Source organism: Sebastes umbrosus, chromosome 2 (assembly GCF_015220745.1).
Source record: "Sebastes umbrosus isolate fSebUmb1 chromosome 2, fSebUmb1.pri, whole genome shotgun sequence".
NCBI lineage: Eukaryota > Metazoa > Chordata > Actinopteri > Perciformes > Sebastidae > Sebastes > Sebastes umbrosus.
Window position 1 is genome coordinate 31,772,122 of NC_051270.1, and position 21,006 is coordinate 31,793,127.

General features: G+C 38.2%; 2 protein-coding genes across 2 annotated transcripts; one reads left to right on the top strand and one right to left on the bottom strand.

The window, feature by feature from the left end:
- Positions 1-4: 4 nt before the first annotated feature.
- slc39a1 (solute carrier family 39 member 1) lies at positions 5-7,909 on the bottom strand. The gene is made up of 4 exons (XM_037752998.1): positions 7,615-7,909; positions 6,221-6,351; positions 4,671-4,985; positions 5-2,311 (listed from the first exon to the last, which is right to left on the bottom strand). Exons 1-4 carry the CDS (start codon positions 7,727-7,729, stop codon positions 1,958-1,960), a joined length of 915 nt encoding a protein of 304 aa, XP_037608926.1. The 5' UTR covers positions 7,730-7,909; the 3' UTR covers positions 5-1,957.
- A 2,850-nt stretch (positions 7,910-10,759) lies between these two features.
- Positions 10,760-18,211, top strand: tmem208 (transmembrane protein 208). The gene is made up of 6 exons (XM_037758671.1): positions 10,760-10,959; positions 14,975-15,070; positions 15,723-15,782; positions 15,886-16,022; positions 17,289-17,373; positions 17,507-18,211. Exons 1-6 carry the CDS (start codon positions 10,954-10,956, stop codon positions 17,642-17,644), a joined length of 522 nt encoding a protein of 173 aa, XP_037614599.1. The 5' UTR covers positions 10,760-10,953; the 3' UTR covers positions 17,645-18,211.
- Positions 18,212-21,006: the final 2,795 nt, after the last annotated feature.

A 21,006-nucleotide genomic window follows, 5' to 3' on the forward strand; every position in this document is an offset into this window, starting at 1 on the left:
AAAACTCCTTTTTCATCTTTACTGTGATCAAGTTTACATAATAGATAACAAAGTCGTCTCTCTCAAGAGATCAACAGTCATAAGGCACAAACAATATATGAAGGTCTACTTGCAAAAGACAGTTGATGTTTTTGTACCGTACAAACAAATTATTTTTTTACACATTATAATGCACCAGTTGGTATTCTGACAGAAAGCACATTAACAACACCAAAGTGAAAACAGAGGCATTCCTTTTAAATGACAAAACACTGACATTTATCTTGACAACCAACCAGCTGTACCTTCCAACTTCCTGTTATTTGTTCTACCATGTGACCATCACATGAATGAATTGCGTCACATTTAGTCACATGAATTGTGACTAAACAGAGACATTTTACAGCTACATGGACTTTACATACTTGTTGACTGGCTGAATGAATGAACCCAATGTGCTGCACAAATACAAGTATGTGCACGAGTAAAATATTATAAAGTGTCAGTTTGCAGAATTAATTCTTTATCTTGTACTTCTCTTTGTGCTGATATTTAAAGCTTCTTTATTTGTCTACAATCCAAACAGAGAACTAAAACTAGACCACATGGAGAAAGTGTTTTAATAAAGCAGCATTTTGTGGCTGGAAGAGACTGGACTAAAGTGGGACAAAGGTCAACATAATGTAAATAACAGGCTTGTTTAAGCTTGTTTAAATAGTAGGTTGTTAAAAGGCAATTAGCCTCGCTCATTTGTGGAGGTAATCATTGATTCGTTATTGGAAAAGTGCAAACAGTATCAAAAGAAATCCCACATATTTTGTCATCATTGCCACTCCTTTCTCTTGTTTTTTGCATACAACGTCTTAAGGCATCAGGAAGTCAGTTTTATATTTACACTAGTTTACTGGACAAATGTGTGAAATGTTGATATTCCAGCTTGTAATGAGAAGTAAAAGCAGCCTAATGCTGGAAACTACATCTAAAAGCATTGCACTAAAATACCAGTATTTACCATTAATAATAAGTTACTAATGTCAACCATCCAGCTGAGCGTGCAGTAAAAGAACGTACTGTATGAAACACTTCAAACAGTGCTTTTTGGAATGAGGAAGCTTGCCGTTTGAATTAGTTTAAAATAAAATGTAAACAAGATCTGGTGGTGCTGATACACTGACATGATTGAATTGATTATACATACAGCACGGCCCTTTGTTTACAGTGGTTTCCTCAATAATGTCAAAGGTCAGAGGCTCTGCTTTTGTTTGCAGGTCCAAAGCATGTTTCAAAACAAGGCTAGTGATAAATGAGGGGACTCTTCTTTCCCCTGTGCGTCTCTCAGTCTTTCAATAAGGTTATCATTGCAGTGAGTGGTTCCTCTTCACATAAAATCCTCTTAAAAAGAAATTATATATACATAAACCGTCCGGACTCCTCCTTTAAAGTATATTGAAAGCAATAAAACACATCTGTTGTCATGTTCCCTCTGACATTAAAAACTCCACAGTTGGGTGTAACAGTGCAGCAGTGAAACCTACTTCCTCTTTTCTATTGAGGACTGTTTCTGTGTGTTCTAATACCCATACTAACGTACTATTTAGTATGAACAAAAAATCATTACTATCTCCCAATACATAATACAAAATACCAGGATGTCCTACTGCATCCAGTCATATTTTGCAGTATGCAAGCCAGCATGCTTTTCTGGCTATTCTGACCCACAATCCTCTGCACAGAGGGTCAAAGCTCAAGGCGCAATGTTATGATGAAGTAGTATGTCCCAATTGTATGCATACTGCATGCAACAGTACGTACTTTGTGAGGACAGCTCAGTACGTACTTAAAGTAAAAAGAAAAAGTATGCGATTCGGAACGCAACCTTTGTCTTTTTGTACAAAAGTCAAGTTTGTGTGAGCTGCAGTAGCGGCCACAAAGCGTCCAGGTCGCATTTTGACAACTGAGACGACGACTGGTCTCAGCCTCAGCCCAGAAACGTCAGAGCGGCCATGATGCTGAAGCCCAGCAGGATGAAGAGCACCTTGAGGAGCTGCTGCCCGGGGGAGTTGAGCTCATGCGGGAGGATCTCTAGAAAGGTGATGTAGATAAACGTCCCTGCGGCGAGCCCTTCCAGGATGGCCTGGATCAGCGCTCCGGCCGCTAGCTGAGCCTCCATCACACTGATGCCGATTGCGATGCCTATAGGCGACATCATGGCGAACACACCGATGTAAGCAGCCACCCACAACGGACGAATGGCGCTCTGGACCAGCTTCACCGACAGGCTGAACACTATGATGCTCTTGTGGACAAGTATAGCGATGCAGATCTCTAACACCTGGAGGAAACAGAGAGGTTTTATGGTTATTTCTACCTCCTTTAACAGCTTCTATACAAACACAAACAACAGTAAAGGTGGATCATTTTGTATATGAAGACTGGGTTGAATTTCAGTGAGCAAATAGGATTGGGCAATATGACAATATATACCACAAGACAATAACAAAATGTCAACAATTGGAGATTTTTGCTATACTGTTGGTATCATGATAGCTACAGTGTGTGTTTGATATGTTTTGTAATATTAGGAAAGGGGCCAGTTGAGGTGGCTCGGGCATCTGATCAGGATGCCTCCTGGACGCCTCCCGTTATAGGTTTTCCAGGCATGCTAAACTAGTAAGAGGCCCCGGGGTCGACCCAGAACACTCTGGAGAGATTATATATCTCGCCTGGCCTGGGAACACCTCAGGGTCCCCCAGGAAGAGCTGGAAAACTGCTGGGGAGAGGGACGTCTCTACCCGGCCACTGATAACCGGATGAAAACGGAAGGATGGATGTCATTTAATTTTCCAGAAATTGTATGATATAATAAGATATAGCAGTATCAAAATGTAAAATAACATATTCTTAGATATACTGCAATAAAGGATGTATCCATATCGCCCACTTCCAGAGGGGAACTGATTATTGAATATAAGTGACTGTGTTTAAAAGAATCAGTACATTCAAAAAGGAGCCCACTGTGGTGTATGGGCAACTTCCTCAGTTTCTGCAGTTAACATGAACTCACACAGCTCATGTTGTTGATTAAATTAACACCAAACTCTTTTGCACCTCTAACCACAGCCAAGAGTGATGCCAATGTGTACCGACCACATCCTGAGGACACTAACACATCACTGTGAGAAATGAACCCACCGCAGTTACTCGATAAACTGACTCCCCTTTCATACAGAAAGACTCGGGTCAACTAAATGGATGCTTGTCCTGCATTTGACCCACAGCACGGTACACTTGGGCCTTTTTAGGAATATGTTTTTTATTCCCAGTCTTTAATCCTAGTTGTTTTACCTGAATGATGTCTGTAGGAGCCATGAACGAATTCAGAAAGGAGTGACTTTTGTAGTAATGTAAATAAGGTTTGTGATGGTTTATATTATTGGTATTGGTTAGTGTTTGTGATATTGTCATTTATTACTATGTGATTGTGATGTGTTGGGTGAGTTGGGTCACATGGATATGGGCGGCATTCATAGTTAATATAACCAGTTGTTCAACTAGGTGAGCGAGGGAAGAGAGAGTGAGTGGGTCGCTGTATTTTTTGTTGGCTGCTACTTTCTTTTGATCGCTGTTGATTATCCTGATGATATTGTGCACGTTATAATAAGTTGATCCTTTTCATTAAATAAGATTTTGTTCATTGTATTTTTGAATCTCAGTGAATCATTTTGGTAGCTTGTTGGACAAAGCAACCCCAGGCCCAACCTCAGCCTGGTCTAATTCATCATTTCTTCCTTTGTTCTAACATATATTGTCATATTATTGTTCTTTGGCATCTTGTTGTCATTTTCAATTATGCAGTTACAAATGTATTTATGTACATACAGTAGGTCCCCCTTGGACATGAGATCTTAAGATGAAGGGATAAATCTAATTAAATCAAATATATATATATATATATATATTTTATTGTCTGTCTTAAGTTTATTTTTCTAAGTAGTGAAGTAAATTTCCAGCCGAACAGACACATAACAAACGCACAATTACATGTAGATGAAAAAGCCCTGAGGGAAAATTGATAATATGCTCAGACTGCTTAGGCTTCGTCTTGTGACCAGGAGACGCAGATCTGACTCTCATGACCGCAAGATTACAGTTTCCCGTCAAAGCGTCCTGAAGCTGTAAACTGAAACCTGGCTTTCTTCTGGTTATATGAGAATACTGTGATACCAACTTTATGTGTGCTGCACTTTTCTAAGACAAATGTTTACAAAGTGCATGACATGTAATAAAGCCTGAAGAACCAGAGAGGTAACTTTAAATAAGAATTAGAGAAAGTGGAGAAAATGACAAATGCTGTATATTCTCTGGAACCTCTGGAGTTTTAGACCTTAAGTAGCGCTACGGAGCTGTTTTGCTGTGAATGGGTCCCCGTCACATTATTCCACTGATCTAAGGCTGGTGGTAACACATCAAGATATGCTGCAAAGTGCCAACAAAGGCAGGGAAGAAGAAAACTGCAAGCTAGTGAACATGGATGTCAACAATGCTGGATTTAAAATACTTAAGAAATCGGCTTTGCATATGTTTTATGAGGAAGGAAATGCACTCGATACACAGAATGTATTTGGGTGAATGTAAACGTGTATTTGTTAGTTTATAGGAAAACTCCACAGGACCCCTTTATGTCTTCTTACCTTTGATTCCGTGGTCTGCAGGCCGATAGCGAGACCCTCAAAAACCGAGTGTAGCGAGAGTGTGAGGAAGAGCATGAAGGAGCGGAAGGGGGAGTGAGCCTGTAAGTCAACGTGGACGTGGTGGCCGCTGCCCTCCAGGTCAGGGCTCGTCCCATGGCCGTGTCCGTGTCCGTGACCGTTTCTGTTGTCCGCTATCAGGGGCGCCCTCTCCTCCTGAGACCCTCGCATCTCCCGACAGTTCAGGACGATCCTCTCCAGAATGAGGACCGTGAAGAAGCCGGCAGCCATGATGAACTCTGGAAGGGGGAAATCGGTCTGGTTAAGACCGACAGAGAGAAATTAATCAGTCTGCAGGCTCAGTTTGATAAAGTCAAGAATTAGATCAGAATTAGGAAGCAAAGATTGTAAACAAATTACAGAGCAGTATGTCTATAAAGTCCCTCAGTCCCTCAATCATCCAGGATAGGATATCTAATAGTGCTACATCAAAAACAGCTGGAATAGCCGTTTTATTCTTGTAGAATACAACAGTTCTTACTTTATTTAAAACATTTATGGCTTTTGGTTATTTCATTTTGTGTAAGAATAAATACTGATCACTGTTTTAATCTTTAAGAGAATAAAGCAAATACAAATACATCGCCTTTTACTTAGTACTCCTACATAGACTACAGTATGCTTAACATGCATGGACAGATCTCTACACTGTGTAGGACTGTCAAAATTGTCAAAAACTGACATTCCAATATTCTTTCTAAAAAAACACGTAGGTTCGAACTATTCGAAAATCTATTTTTGCGCATTAAAGCATGTATGTCCATGACACCATGTCCTAACTACTGAGGCATGCAGCGCTGCAAAACGCGCTGTTTTGAGCTGAACTTCGGACGAGGAAGAGCTGATTGATGGAGTTGGCTGGAGGGAGATTGCCAGGGAGCTGAGAGTTTCCTACTTGCTCTTGGCTATATTGTGTGTAATTTCCCGTAAATATCACAATATAAGACGTGTGTTTTCTGTTTAAAAAGTACAAACTTCGGAAGAGAGCGAGTAGGCTACTCACCTATCTTTTAAGTGGTTACGTCTCTTTTTTCACACATAGAATATTCATTGACAGCCCTAACACTGTGTGTACGATTTAGTCAAATAACCAATTAGTTGATGGACAGAAAATTAACTGCAATGTTTTTTTTGATAATTGATTAATTGTTTAAGTAAATCATCAAGTAAAAACACCAAATATTATCTGGTTCCAGCTTCTCGCATTGTGAGGATTTGCTGCTTTATTTCTGTTTTCCATCATTGTGAATTGAATATTTTTGGGGTTTTGGACTGCCGGTTGGACAAAAGAAATAATGTGAAGATGACAATTTGTGCTCTGTGAAATTGAGGTGTGCATTTTTCACTATTTTCTGACAGTTTATGGACTAAATGATTGATAGATTACTCGAAAATATATATTTACAGATAGATTTAATATAAAAATAATTGTTAGTTTCAGCCCAAGTGTATATAATATATTGATTCTTCCAGACCCTGAGTTTGTACCTTACCTCCACCTTACGAACACCCAGCTCAGCGTTGATGTCCGACAGATAATCTGGAATGATGTCGAGGAGACATGCTGCCAGGAAAACCCCACCGGCGAAACAGCTGATCAGACTCAGAACTGTGCGGTGGGTTTCTGCAAATGGAAAGAGAAAGAGAAGTTTCATCATGAACTGACACACAATGTACAATTACTACAGATGAAATCCCATTAAGGGCAGAGTAAACAAAGCATTTTTTCCAATTGTCTTATGCGTGTCTCAGGAGAAAACCTATCAGTGAATCGTGATTATTTCTGTGTATGAATGGGACATTTCACATTTTCTAACTTGTTATCAATTTGTTAAATATTTATAATTATTACTGAATTGACATGTAACTGAAAGATTGATAGTACGCCTAAGACATGCATGAAATCACTTCCAGAGTTAGAGTAACTGTTGTAAGATCATGTGACACATCATGATTATGAAAGCACAGAGGTAAAAAAACAGAAGACTCAGCAGGGCACTAAAACACATGTGGGTGTAATGGAGAGAAATGATACTCTCACTTCCTTAACAAAGCCAAAGTTCACCATCCAGACAGCCCTGTTCTGCCTGTTATCACATTAAATATGACCATGTGCCAAGAAGGCTTTGGGCTTCAGTTCAGACTCCATCCTGTCAGCTGACTCCAGGGGGTTTCAGTTCAGACTCCATCAGCTGACTCCAGGGGGGTTTATTAATGGTAGTGGTGAACTTATACACATTTGACATAAATGACAATAACAATGTAATGGTGCATGGATTAGCACACAGTGTCAGATCATCACAAGCAATATGGAATTGTTTCAAGAAAATCTTTACATAAGTTCCTGAAGTGTTACTTTTTGCTCATAATGTTGGTTGAGTTTGATTTATTATGACACATGATTGAAGCCCAGTCTGTTATTAACCTCTTTAGTTGGCTACTACTCTGTTATCAGTGCGTTAATGGTTTCTATAGTCGCAGTTGACAAAATCAACAGCACCTAATTGCCTTTACAGCACTATCTATAGCTGAAACACGTGATTCAGTCTAATCTCAGGCGGCGGCAGCGTTACACCAAACTTCACTAAAACTTCTGGCAATTTAAGGTTTAAGTGTGTTTCTGCAAATAGTAACAGATCGTAGAACAAAGATGAAAACTGGAAATGAATCAGTGACTTTCCCTTTTTAGTTCGGCATCGGTGTAATAAAGCAACACGTAATCCTAATTATAGTAAAACCTTTATTTTGATCCACATTTTCATCTGAGACAGGAGCTGACTTAGTGCCCCCTCTTCTTTGAGACATGATTACAACAGTGTTATATGCTGTCTTAATGACGTTAAAAGTGTCTTGTATCTGTTTCTACATCATGTGACTGTGTACTAACCTGTCCCGTTGGTGTCTCTGAACCATTTGACTCGAGCAGGGATGAATCCAAACAGCAGAGTTAGCAGCAGTAGACCGATCAGAGCTCCTATCTTCACCGACAGCAGGTACTCCATGATGTAGCATTAAACTGATCAGGTCAACAGTGAGGTCCGCAGCCTACATGTACTGTCATCTGATGAGCTGTGGAGGAAGCCGGAGCCTGCTACCCGAGAGGAAGATCAGAGTTTCACTGTGAGGAGCGGCAGCCTCTGTTGTTGTGTCTGGAGAGTGGCTCTGTTCAGGCTACGGTGGCCGATAGAGCTCAAAGGTAATTTCGCGAAAAACTGAACAGTGAACAGGGCGTGTTTATAATAATAATAAACTTTATTTGTATAGCACCTTTCCAAACATAGTTACAAAGTGCTTTACATAAGTTAAAATAGTGCAAACATCAAGATAAAAACAAAAAAATAATAAGAATAATTGTAATAATAAAAATAAAAACAATACAGAATAAAAACATAGGCCAAAATAAAATGTTGAACATAAGATTTTCTACAAAAAGTCAACAATAATGAAATTTAAAACAAGGGATTTCTATAAAAAGGCCTGTTTAGACTATTTATAACAATAATAAAACCACTGGTGGAAGAATTATTCATAAAAAAATACTCTGTTAAAGGTAAAAGACATCATTCACAACTTTACTAAAGTAAAAGTACAAAAGTATTAACATCAAAATATACTTAAGTACCAAAAGTACTCATTCTGCAGAATGGCCTGTTTCAAAATTCTCTAAGTGGAGGCTTCAGATAAGCCCAGTGGGTTTTTTGCCTCTTCCTGTACTGTATATTATTCATTTATTTTTTGTTATGTTGTATAGTCTTAAATTGTGCAAAACAAATAAACAATAAACTAACAAACAAACAAACAAAACAAAATAATATGTATTCTATTATTGTATTATAATTATTGATGCATTTGTGTGTTCATCACTTTAATGTTGCAGCTGGTAAATGTGGGGCTTTATTTTTTAATTGATATATTTTATATTTATTTTATAATTGTGAATTTCACCAAGGGTTCAATAAATACAATAATATCTTTATCCATATAATACATCATTTATTTGTTGATTATATTTTTTATTATTATTAAAGTAACTAAAGGTATAAAATAAATGTAGTGCAATAAAAAGTACAATATTTACCTCTGAGATGAAGTGGAGTATAAGTATAAATTAGCAGAAAATGGAAATACTCAAGTAAAGTACAAGTACCTCTTTACTTGAGTAAATGTACTTAGTTACTTTCTACCACTGAACAAAACATATCTTATGTCGTAGAATGTGTAATTAGCTGTTAGACTGTTTGGAATATCCTACTTTTTACCTTTTATGAGACCTATTAATAAGAAAAACAAGTACTCAGATAATTAAAGTACCAATACAACAATGTAAAACTACTATATTACAAGTCACAGATTGGGGGTGTCATGAGATGATTAATGGGAGAGAGGGGAAGCGATTAATTGTTCTGCTGCACACATTTGTTTTATTTTGTAGGCTTTTCTGTTATTAAGGTTTTTTGTGAATATTGAAAAATCCTGAACAATTATTTTGAAATTGTGTGAGAAGTTTAGAGGTGAAATCTTTTTTGGTAGATCTGAAATGTGACAAAGGGCTCCAACAAGACACTGTTTTTTAAAAAAAAAAAGGGTGGTCACAAGACCAAAATGTTATTTATGTTTTTATGAATCCAGTGTCCTTTTTGCTGTACTAATTCGTTTTTACAATAGGTGTAACTCTTGTTTATGGTAAAGGCCCATCTTTTTTTCTGCTTTGTAATCACTTCGTAGTTCACTGCATGTTTTCAGTGGTTCACAATTGCTTCCAATAAAAATCTCAAAGGCCAACTGCTGTCTTCAACTTGTAGGGGAAGTGAATGTGCAGTGAGGGCAGAAGAAACAGTTATACACGTTGGTAATACACCAAGTCTGCCAGTTATAAAGTTGATAATAAAGTTAGATAAAGTTGATAATAAGGTAGTTTTTAGAAGGTAAATACTCAGGTCCATTTCTGATTAAGGACAAACACCAGTAAAAGGTGATTTGCTTACAATTGATCTATACAGTATTTGTGAAAGATACAAAATAAAATAATAATAAATATAATAATAATACAAATACAAATACAAATACAAATAATAATAATAATAATAATAATAATAATAATAATCTTATAAAAAATCAATTATGCTTATACTTATTTTTTATTCATACTTATATCAGCACTGCCTACAGTAACTAGTACACATGATTCATATCTACCTCTTACTTATTATTTATCATTTACATTACCAATGTAAATATATATACGTAGCCTACATTACTCTGTACTTTACTGCTGTTTGCACTTCTGGTTAGATGCTAAACTGCATTTCATTGTCTCAGTAGCCTACCTTTAGCCTACTCGGTGCAAATGACAATAAAGTTTAATCTATTTGATCTAATAAATACAGTATTTTATCTTCAAATTTAAGCTACAACAGGAGCCTTGTTTTTGTTTTACAAAGTGAAAAAAAAACAGTATAATAAAACATTAAATTGTGCATTAATAAGAAATCCTCATTGTAAAGCCTGTAATTGAGTGTAGTCTTATGAATTAACAACAAATAAAAAAAGATAAGATAAGATGAGATATTCCTTTATTAGTCCCGCAGTGGGGAGATGTGCAGTGTACAGCAGCAAAGGGGATAGTGCAGAAACAAGAAGCATCAGCTAACACAGTAAAAAAAGAGCTAAACAAAGTGTAACAACATATGAACCATTTAAATAGATGGAAGTATAAAAATAGGAGCAGTATGTACAGTATTGACAATAAACAGACCATTAACAAAATTGCACAAGTGGGAAATGATATTGCACAGTGACAATGAAATGAAATCCCACCTGAACATATTGCACAGTATGAATTACACCTGAGTAGTAAAAAAAAACAAGCTTCATTAAATAAAATAAAAATACAACAGTTCAATATCATCTTTTTTCCGTTGGTAACGTTATTAATTTGACTATTTATTGATTTTATAATAAGACCAGCAGATGGCACCCTTTACCTTCACGAGGAGCACGAGCTGCTGTCTCTACCACCACGAGGATGACGAGATGATGACGACACGTTCATGCGCCGGATATGTAGACCTCCATCAGATCAGAAGCCTCCAATGCTGATGTGTTACAAGAAAGCCCACCTGAGTCTCTTCTTTGATGCAGTGATAACATAACAAGGGAGAGAAGCGGCGGCGGCTCACAGGTCGATGACAAAGAAGACGAAAGAGGAAGAAACCAACAGCAGCGAATGGCGGTGAGACACACAGAGACACATGAGAGACAAACAGAGACATGATTCACTACTACAGAGACACACTGAGCCTCAGACAGCTCATTCACTACTACAGAGACACACTGAGCCTCAGACACATGATTCACTACTACAGAGACACACTGAGCCTCAGACAGCTCATTCACTACTACAGACACACACTGAGCCTCAGACAGCTCATTCACTACTACAGACACACACTGAGCCTCAGACAGCTGATTCACTACTACAGAGACACACTGAGCCTCAGACACATGATTCACTACTACAGAGACACTGAGCCTCAGACACATGATTCACTACTACAGAGACACTGAGCCTCAGACAGCTCATTCACTACTACAGACACACACTGAGCCTCAGACAGCTGATTCACTACTACAGAGACACTGAGCCTCAGACAGCTGATTCACTACTACAGAGACACACTGAGCCTCAGACAGCTGATTCACTACTACAGAGACACACTGAGCCTCAGACAGCTGATTCACTACTACAGAGACACACTGAGCCTCAGACACATGATTCACTACTACAGAGACACACTGAGCCTCAGACAGCTGATTCACTACTACAGAGACACACTGAGCCTCAGACAGCTCATTCACTACTACAGAGACACACTGAGCCTCAGACAGCTGATTCACTACTACAGAGACACACTGAGCCTCAGACAGCTGATTCACTACTACAGAGACACACTGAGCCTCAGACAGCTCATTCACTACTACAGAGACACACTGAGCCTCAGACAGCTGATTCACTACTACAGACACACACTGAGCCTCAGACAGCTGATTCACTACTACAGAGACACTGAGCCTCAGACAGCTGATTCACTACTACAGAGACACACTGAGCCTCAGACAGCTGATTCACTACTACAGAGACACACTGAGCCTCAGACACATGATTCACTACTACAGAGACACACTGAGCCTCAGACACATGATTCACTACTACAGAGACACTGAGCCTCAGACAGCTGATTCACTACTACAGAGACACACTGAGCCTCAGACAGCTCATTCACTACTACAGAGACACACTGAGCCTCAGACAGCTGATTCACTACTACAGAGACACACTGAGCCTCAGACAGCTCATTCACTACTACAGAGACACACTGAGCCTCAGACAGCTGATTCACTACTACAGAGACACACTGAGCCTCAGACAGCTGATTCACTACTACAGAGACACACTGAGCCTCAGACACATGATTCACTACTACAGAGACACACTGAGCCTCAGACAGCTGATTCACTACTACAGAGACACACTGAGCCTCAGACACATGATTCACTACTACAGACACACACTGAGCCTCAGACAGCTGATTCACTACTACAGAGACACACTGAGCCTCAGACAGCTCATTCACTACTACAGAGACACACTGAGCCTCAGACAGCTGATTCACTACTACAGAGACACACTGAGCCTCAGACAGCTGATTCACTACTACAGAGACACACTGAGCCTCAGACAGCTCATTCACTACTACAGAGACACACTGAGCCTCAGACAGCTGATTCACTACTACAGACACACACTGAGCCTCAGACAGCTGATTCACTACTACAGAGACACACTGAGCCTCAGACACATGATTCACTACTACAGAGACACACTGAGCCTCAGACACATGATTCACTACTACAGAGACACTGAGCCTCAGACAGCTGATTCACTACTACAGAGACACACTGAGCCTCAGACAGCTCATTCACTACTACAGAGACACACTGAGCCTCAGACAGCTGATTCACTACTACAGAGACACACTGAGCCTCAGACAGCTCATTCACTACTACAGAGACACACTGAGCCTCAGACAGCTGATTCACTACTACAGAGACACACTGAGCCTCAGACAGCTCATTCACTACTACAGAGACACACTGAGCCTCAGACAGCTCATTCACTACTACAGAGACACACTGAGCCTCAGACAGCTGATTCACTACTACAGAGACACACTGAGCCTCAGACAGCTGATTCACTACTACAGAGACACACTGAGCCTCAGACAGCTGATTCACTACTACAGAGACACTGAGCCTCAGACAGCTGATTCACTACTACAGAGACACACTGAGCCTCAGACAGCTGATTCACTACTACAGAGACACTGAGCCTCAGACAGCTGATTCACTACTACAGAGACACACTGAGCCTCAGACACATGATTCACTACTACAGAGACACACTGAGCCTCAGACACATGATTCACTACTACAGAGACACTGAGCCTCAGACAGCTCATTCACTACTACAGAGACACTGAGCCTCAGACAGCTGATTCACCACTACAGTAAACACTGAACTACATCTAATGCTGCTGTGCCTCAGAGTGACTCACATACAGTGAGACCACCACAAGCTGCATAAGAAGCTAAAGATTGGTCTGTTTAGGCAATAATAAACACAATAAAACCCTCTGATTGAATCTTTCAGTGTTGAATCATAGATAAATCAAAAAGCTGTACCAAGCAGGTTTAATCACTTCCAGGTCATTAGTTCAGTATGACAGTTGTGGTGTTATCTCATTGAAATTCATACTTTTAAAAATAATATATTGCACATTGTATTTAACTATATAAGTCAAAGTCAAGTCAAATTTATTTCTATAGCACATTTAAAACCACATGAGCTGACCAAAGTGCTTTACAGACATAGGCAGAATAAAAACAGGTCAACAGAGCAGACAACAAAATCACACACATCCACAGACCAAGATAAAATCCATGAGTAAAAGACTGTTATAATGAGCTTTATAAAAGGCCAATTAGTCATCACAATTCAAGTACATTCAAAAGCCAAAGAGAAGAGGTGGGTCTTGAGCTGTGCTTTGAAAGACTCTGTAGAGGGAGCAGATCTGATGTGGAGAGAGTACACAACTTTGCAAGGAGGTTCAAACAAGAAACCAACAGAATAAAACAAAACAAACACAGCACAGAGCAAAAACAACATAATAAATGTACACTGACGCAGATCTACAACAAAAGTTGTAAATAAAGTACCTCTGTTGTCATGATCTTAATATCTCTGAGAAAATGAATCATGTCAAAATAATATTTTTATATACAAGAAGGGGGTCTAAAGCTACAAAATGTACTTTGCTTCACTGTTACGGCTGGCAAAATGTCTATTGTATATATTATTCTATATTGTTTCTATGGCGATATAGACTAGGCCTATATTTATCAATTTTTTTCACTATAATTTCACTTAAATCTATTATGTTCATTTTGCAACTCAAGTTCTTAATTGAGAAAACACTCAGTATGTTTCATTTGTCAAGTATTTAATTCACATAGGAGTATACAAAAATAGGCTTTACCGTGTGGTTATTTCATATAGACTATTTATTTAATGAACTTCCAGAAAACATGCTATATTGTGATATATATCGTTATCGAGATATGAAATGACATATATCGTGATAGAGGATTTTGGCCATATCGCCCAGCCTTACTTTGTGTAATTTCCCATTTAAAACAAATAACATAACTAAAACATTAGCTTTCATTTCCTTTCTAATAATTCAAGATACCCATGCTATATGTCTTTTAAAGGACAAACAAAAATCAAGAACATCACACCAAAATGTTCCAGTATGGATTCAGGAGCACAACAGATGCAGAGTTGTTTTATATTTGGATTCACAAAAGGAACAACCGGCATTAATACCCTTATCAAAGTGATTTAGCTGGTTGGTGTTTATGGGATAGTGGACATGTTACGTGTTCCAGCACCTTATGTCTGATAAGCTGTAGATCTTATATTAATACAATACAAATCTTAAGGTTTTCATATTGTTTTGAAGTGTTATTTAGCGGAAACTGTAAGACGAATGTCAGCTATCTGGCCAAGTACCATAATAAAAGCATTTCTGAAAAGCTGTTTTCCACCCTTACTTACTCAAAATGCATTCAGTGGTTGAAAAACAGCTTGATAATGGTGAAACTGCTCTCTGTGTTTTGCCCCACAGCCCAAAGGGAAAGTTGGCACAAAGGGAAAGAAGCAGATCTACGAGGAGAACGAGGCGACTCTGAAGTTCTACACCAGAGTCATCCTAGGAGCTAACGTAAGAACACTAACCTTTTTTTACCGTTTTAGTAAAAAGAAATGTCCTTGAACTAGTGGTATCTCATGTTAGTTCACTAATGTGGTCTCTGTGTTAATGTTAACCTGATTTTCATATAAAATCTTCTTTCACAGTACAGGTAATTTTTAATTGGGATAACGATAATATATCTTTTATATAGTAAATTAATTGGAAATTAAATTATAAAACTGTTTGGAAAATTACAGTGACTTAAAAGCCTAAAATTGATGCAAAAATCACCTGAATTCAAAATGACCATAATGCAGTCCTGCTCATTGATTTGCAACAACGCCTGCAAAAGCCTAATATTACCAGAGATATTAAAGAAATTGATACTGTGGTAGAAATTGTACTGAAAAATCTTTGATGGATTTTACTGTCGGGCTGAAACTAATGATTATTTTCATAATTGATTAATCTGCTAAGTATTTTTGTGATTAATCTAATAATTGTTTAGTCTATGAAATGATAACAAATAGTGAAAAAGTAAAACTGATCGATCAATTATCAAAATAGCTGCAGATTAATTTTCTGTTGATTAAAATAATTGATTAATCGACTAATCATTGCAGTTCCATTATACTGTCATGTCGTTCAACCCCATTTCAAACACACTGTTCTTCCTCTGCAGGCAATATATGGTGCTGTAAATCTTTTGGTTTTCTACAGTTCGTCTTCATTTTGGACATGGGTGAGTGCATTTAATCAATTTTATTTAAAATCTCTACATACCACAAATCTAAATGTACCACTCCATCCCTCCCTGTCACTGACGCCTTGTCTGCCTCCTGTAGCTCCATCTCATGTTCGCACTAGCAGTGTACGTCGGGAGTTACCGCTCCATGTCTGCCATGGCCAAGCCAGTGTTTGCTGAAGACGGAAGTCTGCTGGATGGAGGAATAGACTTAAACATGGAGCAGGGAATGGCAGAGTGAGTAATCCCAAAAATATAAACAGGGTTCAAGTATGTTGGGAAGAGAAACTCCATCTTTAGTCTACATACACTATGAAAACAACACGACTATGTGAAAAAACATGGACATGCACGTGGTTATATATTCAGGCGTGTATTGTGAGCAGTCTGTCCTAACCCTCTCATTGATGGAACATGGTAGGGACAAGAATCTGTCTGTGTATCTTCCTATTCTGCTGTGTTCAGGCCGTTTCTGGGCGTCAACCTCTATAAAAAATTAGCAACCAGGAAGCTACAAAAAGCTAAAAAAAAAACACAAATATAGCGAGGTGAAATGCCAAGCGGACAAAGCTTGTTCCGCCGTATGAGAGCAGCGCAGAGCGGCAACCATGCCCGGTCCGGCTATGTCAACAAAGCACAGAGAAGCTCTGATTACAAGATACACATAGGAAGAGAGACTTCATTCTCTGCTCAGGTAGACATTACTCCTCTATATCTTTACATAGACAATAGTTGCTTGCTGCTATATTAATGCTCTCAATGTCGTATAAACCAGTGGTTCCTAAACTTTTCTAACTGACACAGATTAGACCACAGACCCCCATGTGATAAGATTTTGTCCAAGAGTCCCCCATCTGAAAGGATTTTTGCTTTTAGATGTTTTATTACAGAAAGTGTATGAAACCCACGACCAAAATAGTGATACATTCTGATATTGTGTTACTTATGGATGGATTTATAGTGAAAATAAATGATTCCCCTTTTTGCTGGGGACCCCCTGGAACTCTCTTAAGGACCCCTGGGGGTCCCCGGACCCCACTTTGGGAACCACTGGTTTAGAGAAGCTTTAATGTTAGATTAAAACATGCTGCAATTGAACATCAGTCAGCGCTAAGGCGATAAAGGACTGTGACCCTGAGACAAGAACAGATTTTTTTGGCAGAAAAAAAACTATATTTTAGTCTTAGGGTTATTATATTCTGTATTCATTCTGTTTGTGGTTAAATATACCATACATATCAAAGGAAATAAACGTAGTGTTCAGTAGAGTTTGTGTATTAATATTATAGAAGCTCTGATCACATTTCTATGTTTTCTGTTGAACTTATTGAAGGTACAAAGACCATTAATTGATTATAAGATATGATTGTCTTGTTAATATATAAAAGTACGTAAATAAATAGCAGTCACATGTTTTTTTTTGTCCTTGCTGAAGAGCACAAAGATCTTCTTCTGCGTGCATAGAAACATGTAATTTATTGTGTGTATGTGTTTTGGTTTTAGGCACCTGAAGGACGTCATCCTGCTCACAGCCATCGTACAAGTGCTCAGCACAATCTCCTCTTATTTCTGGTATCTTTGGATGCTGGTAAGAAGATGTTCTGCTTCCCTGATTAATCCTTCCAGATAGCTGTTATTTTATTTTTCTGCTTTCCTCATATCTCATAATTTGATCTTGTCTTCTGTGTGTGTGTGTGTGTGTGTGTGTGTGTGTGTGTCAGGCCCCGTTCCGAGCCCTCCACCTGCTGTGGGTGAACTTCCTGGGCCCCTGGTTTATGGCAGAAAGCCCGTCGGCACCAGAGGAAGTGAACGAGAAGAAGCAGAGAAGACAAGAGCGCAGACAGATGAAGAGATTCTGATGCTGCGGGGCAGACGGAGCAGTATTTTTATACACAGAATCTAATATACAGATAGCGAGGAGCTCATAAGTTATTCAGGAAGAAATTTTGTTATTAAATTAAACTCAATCCCAATCTGATACGGTGGAATCTTGTTCTCCATGTTTGTTTGTTTTTTCTCCTGTAATCTAATTCTCTGCCTAAACTATTAAATGAAGCGTTCCCTATTTAGATACTGTCACGGTCCAAATCTCGTTTATCGTCATGCAGAGATTTAAAGAGTTTTTGCTGTTGCACAGTCACGTCACACCGGCCCCCTGCAGATTTCCATCAAACGTCCCCACTAACCAACACACGCGGTGCCGTGACGAAAATGAGTCGAAAAACTATAGCCTGCAAAATTTACTCTGTCAGTTCCACTTTTGTCATGGCATGTCTTTTATTTTTACTTAATTTAATTTTTTTAAAATGTTTCTGATGTAGAATCATGATTTTGTTTGTGAGCTCTTCTAAAATCGACTGAATAGAAAACAAGATTTAATAGGTAAAAAAATAACTTTTTTTGCAATAAAATGTTCCCAGTTTGTGTTTCAAGTTTTTTTTTGTTAACGTTATGCCTTCAGTAATGACTTAAAGTACTGAGCTATTATTTTCATTTTTCCTTGGAGGCTAAAATGTGCTTTTGGTTCTCTAGTGAAGTCATTAAACTATAAGAAACAATTGTTTTTTAAATGGCTGCTTCCACCTGAAAGGATCTCTAACAAACTGTTAGAAGTTATAATTCTCATTGAGAAATGTGGACTTTTAGACTCCTTGATCAAAAGAAGGAATGTTTAAGTCAAATGTACCGTAAAGGCCATGACAGTTCACATTGGAGGTATCCATATTTTCCGTTAAGAGTTTTCTAAAGCTTTGGCAATAATTTTAAATTTAGTCCATTCAGTCCACTTAGTTTACATCCTTATTAAAGTGATGAAAACTTCTATTGGGGCCATTGTTTTGGTTTGGCAACAATATATAATATAACAGTCCACTTATCCAAAGAGAAATATAGATACTTATTCAACAGAGATTTGAGTTGATTAGGGGGGATAATTCTGTCATTACTTTTATTCATAGGCAGGATTGATTGAGATGTCAGGATGACATGCAGATCGTCTACTGGTGTAAAGCTGAATGCCACTTTATTCAAAAAGAAACTTAAAGGATATTATCACGTTTTTTTGTCATGTTTTAGCCATATTAGGGTCGCAACTAATATATATTTTCTTTTTTATGACCACGCGTTTATTGTCATTTTCAGTAAGCACTACAATAGGAATAGAAGTAGACATTTCTTATCTACTTCTGGTCTACATCTTGTCGACAAGAAATTAAATATAATCAGAAATTTAATGAAGAATTATTTTCATTATAGATTAATGTCTTCATTATTTTTCAGATTAATCCTTATATAAGATGTACGGAAATAGTGAGGAAAAGGTCATTACCGTTTTCCAAAGCCATTGTTTGTTCAGTCCGACTAAAATATTCCATTTTCTGTGCTTGATAATTAAAAAAATTATAGATTATTGAAACAATCAATGATTAACTTCTGTTGATTGACTAATAGTGTCATTGTTATAGGTTTAAATGACTTCTGAACATAATCCAGCATGTATTGAGAGGATGTTTAATCCACACAGAGTCATATGATCCTTCAATTTGTATCTAAGAACAAAAACTCATCAGACCTGGAGATTCGTACTTTTCACTGGACAGAGACATACTTTGACTTAAGACATGAGTCCACAAAACAACACCTAGTTTAATCCTTTAAAAGATTTGATTTCCTGCTCAATATTTGAATTTCTATTTGAATTGATGTGGCAGCTTCAGGCTTTAGAGGACAACAAGCGGGTTGTTATATATTATAATAATCATAATTTTAAATAAAGTTTGAGATAACATCAGACGGAACATTGCATTAATTTTACTGGCTGCAACAAATCAGACATCATCACCTGTCTTTTTTCAATGGCTCTTGAAACTGCTCACATATTTGAGGTTAGAGATTTAAGATTAGAGATGACAAATCAGCGCGTAGATGACAGTTTAATCCCCAAATACTGAAGAAATACCAACCACCACTTATCTGTTTCCATCCGGAGAGCTGAGCTTCGTCCTCAGGGGAAAAATGTTGTTTATTATAAGTGACTTTATTCTCTCTATCCAGTGTTGACAAAGTGAATTTAGTGATTATGTTCATGTGAGTGGGCTGGCAGATCTGCTCCCAATGAAATTACAGATTTCTCATTATTGTTACATCCCTGCTTATACCCAACTCAACAAGCTGAAACCTGCAGTCTTCAGTTTAAGAGGAATCACTACGATGGTGTCAATCCTGTTAAAAGGAAACAAAACAACACAGCATTTACAAAGTTTGCCTTAATTTAATAGGAATTCATACATGCTCTTTTTACCTAACTTTCTTCCTAAAATCCCCAGAAGCTTTTTCAAAATGACTGCTTCTACTTTGCCTGTGTCCTGCCCTCCTTCATTCCTACCGTGTGGTCCTTCACTGTCTCTATTATAGGGTTATAAACAAAGTAACCAAAATTAGAGCAGCACGGCATCCAGTTGTCAGGGCCAATCCCAGATGTGGGCTTTGAGAGGAACCATGTTGCAGTGTAATTTAGCACTGGGGCCACTCACTCGCATGTAACCCCACCCCCTCAAAACGCACACATGTACTTTGTGTTTTCTGTAAGAAGATGTGCAGAAATTGTACATGTTTATCTCAACCAAAAGAAACTCTGGAAAACTCTGGCTGGAAAAGGGACACTTGGGTGTTTTTGCTCAAAGCTTTTTCATATGCAAACCTTCTCTTTTTTGCCTTTTCTTGATAACACGTCATTGTCTCTGCTCTTACTCTGAGGTGCAACAGAGAAGTATCTCCTAAAATAACTTGCTGCATGTTAGAGTCCCTGTCTTGGCTGCTGATTTAAGATGGAGAGAAAAGAAAAAAAGAGTGGGAGAGTGAGGTTCTTGTTTACCATGGCAATAAAAAAGGGTTCATCCTGACAAGATGAAATAAGGGAGTTGAGGCTGCATTCCACTTTCCAGGCTTTGTGTGCAAAAAAAAGAAAGAAAAAGAAGTTTAAACCCATTATACCAGTGAGAGTAAAATAACTGCTTACAAGTTAACAAAAAACCTGAGAAAGAAAGCGGGTAGGGCATCAGCTGAAGTGGAGCCTTTTGTCTCATTGGCCTTCACATTTTAGATCCCTTTACACTCACAGAGCCAGACAAAACAGGAAATTGGGGGGCATTTGGGCAACAGTCGAGCCTTTGACCCTTGAACTACAGCGCTCCCCGTCTTTGAAGTGAAGAGAAAGAATCAC

What these genes read in the sequence shown, in the direction of transcription:
- slc39a1 (XM_037752998.1), bottom strand. Translation starts at nt 7,729, where the DNA reads ATGGAGTACCTGCTGTCGGTGAAGATAGGAGCTCTGATCGGTCTACTG. An exon ending in TGGGTGTTCGTAAGGTGGAG is followed by an intron (nt 4,986 to 6,220) that starts GTAAGGTACAAA and finishes GGTCTTAACCAG; the next exon opens with ACCGATTTCCCCCTTCCAGA. An exon ending in TGCAGACCACGGAATCAAAG is followed by an intron (nt 2,312 to 4,670) that starts GTAAGAAGACAT and finishes TGTTTCCTCCAG; the next exon opens with GTGTTAGAGATCTGCATCGC.
- tmem208 (XM_037758671.1), top strand. An exon ending in ATGGAGCAGGGAATGGCAGA is followed by an intron (nt 16,023 to 17,288) that starts GTGAGTAATCCC and finishes TTTTGGTTTTAG; the next exon opens with GCACCTGAAGGACGTCATCC. An exon ending in TCTGGTATCTTTGGATGCTG is followed by an intron (nt 17,374 to 17,506) that starts GTAAGAAGATGT and finishes TGTGTGTGTCAG; the next exon opens with GCCCCGTTCCGAGCCCTCCA.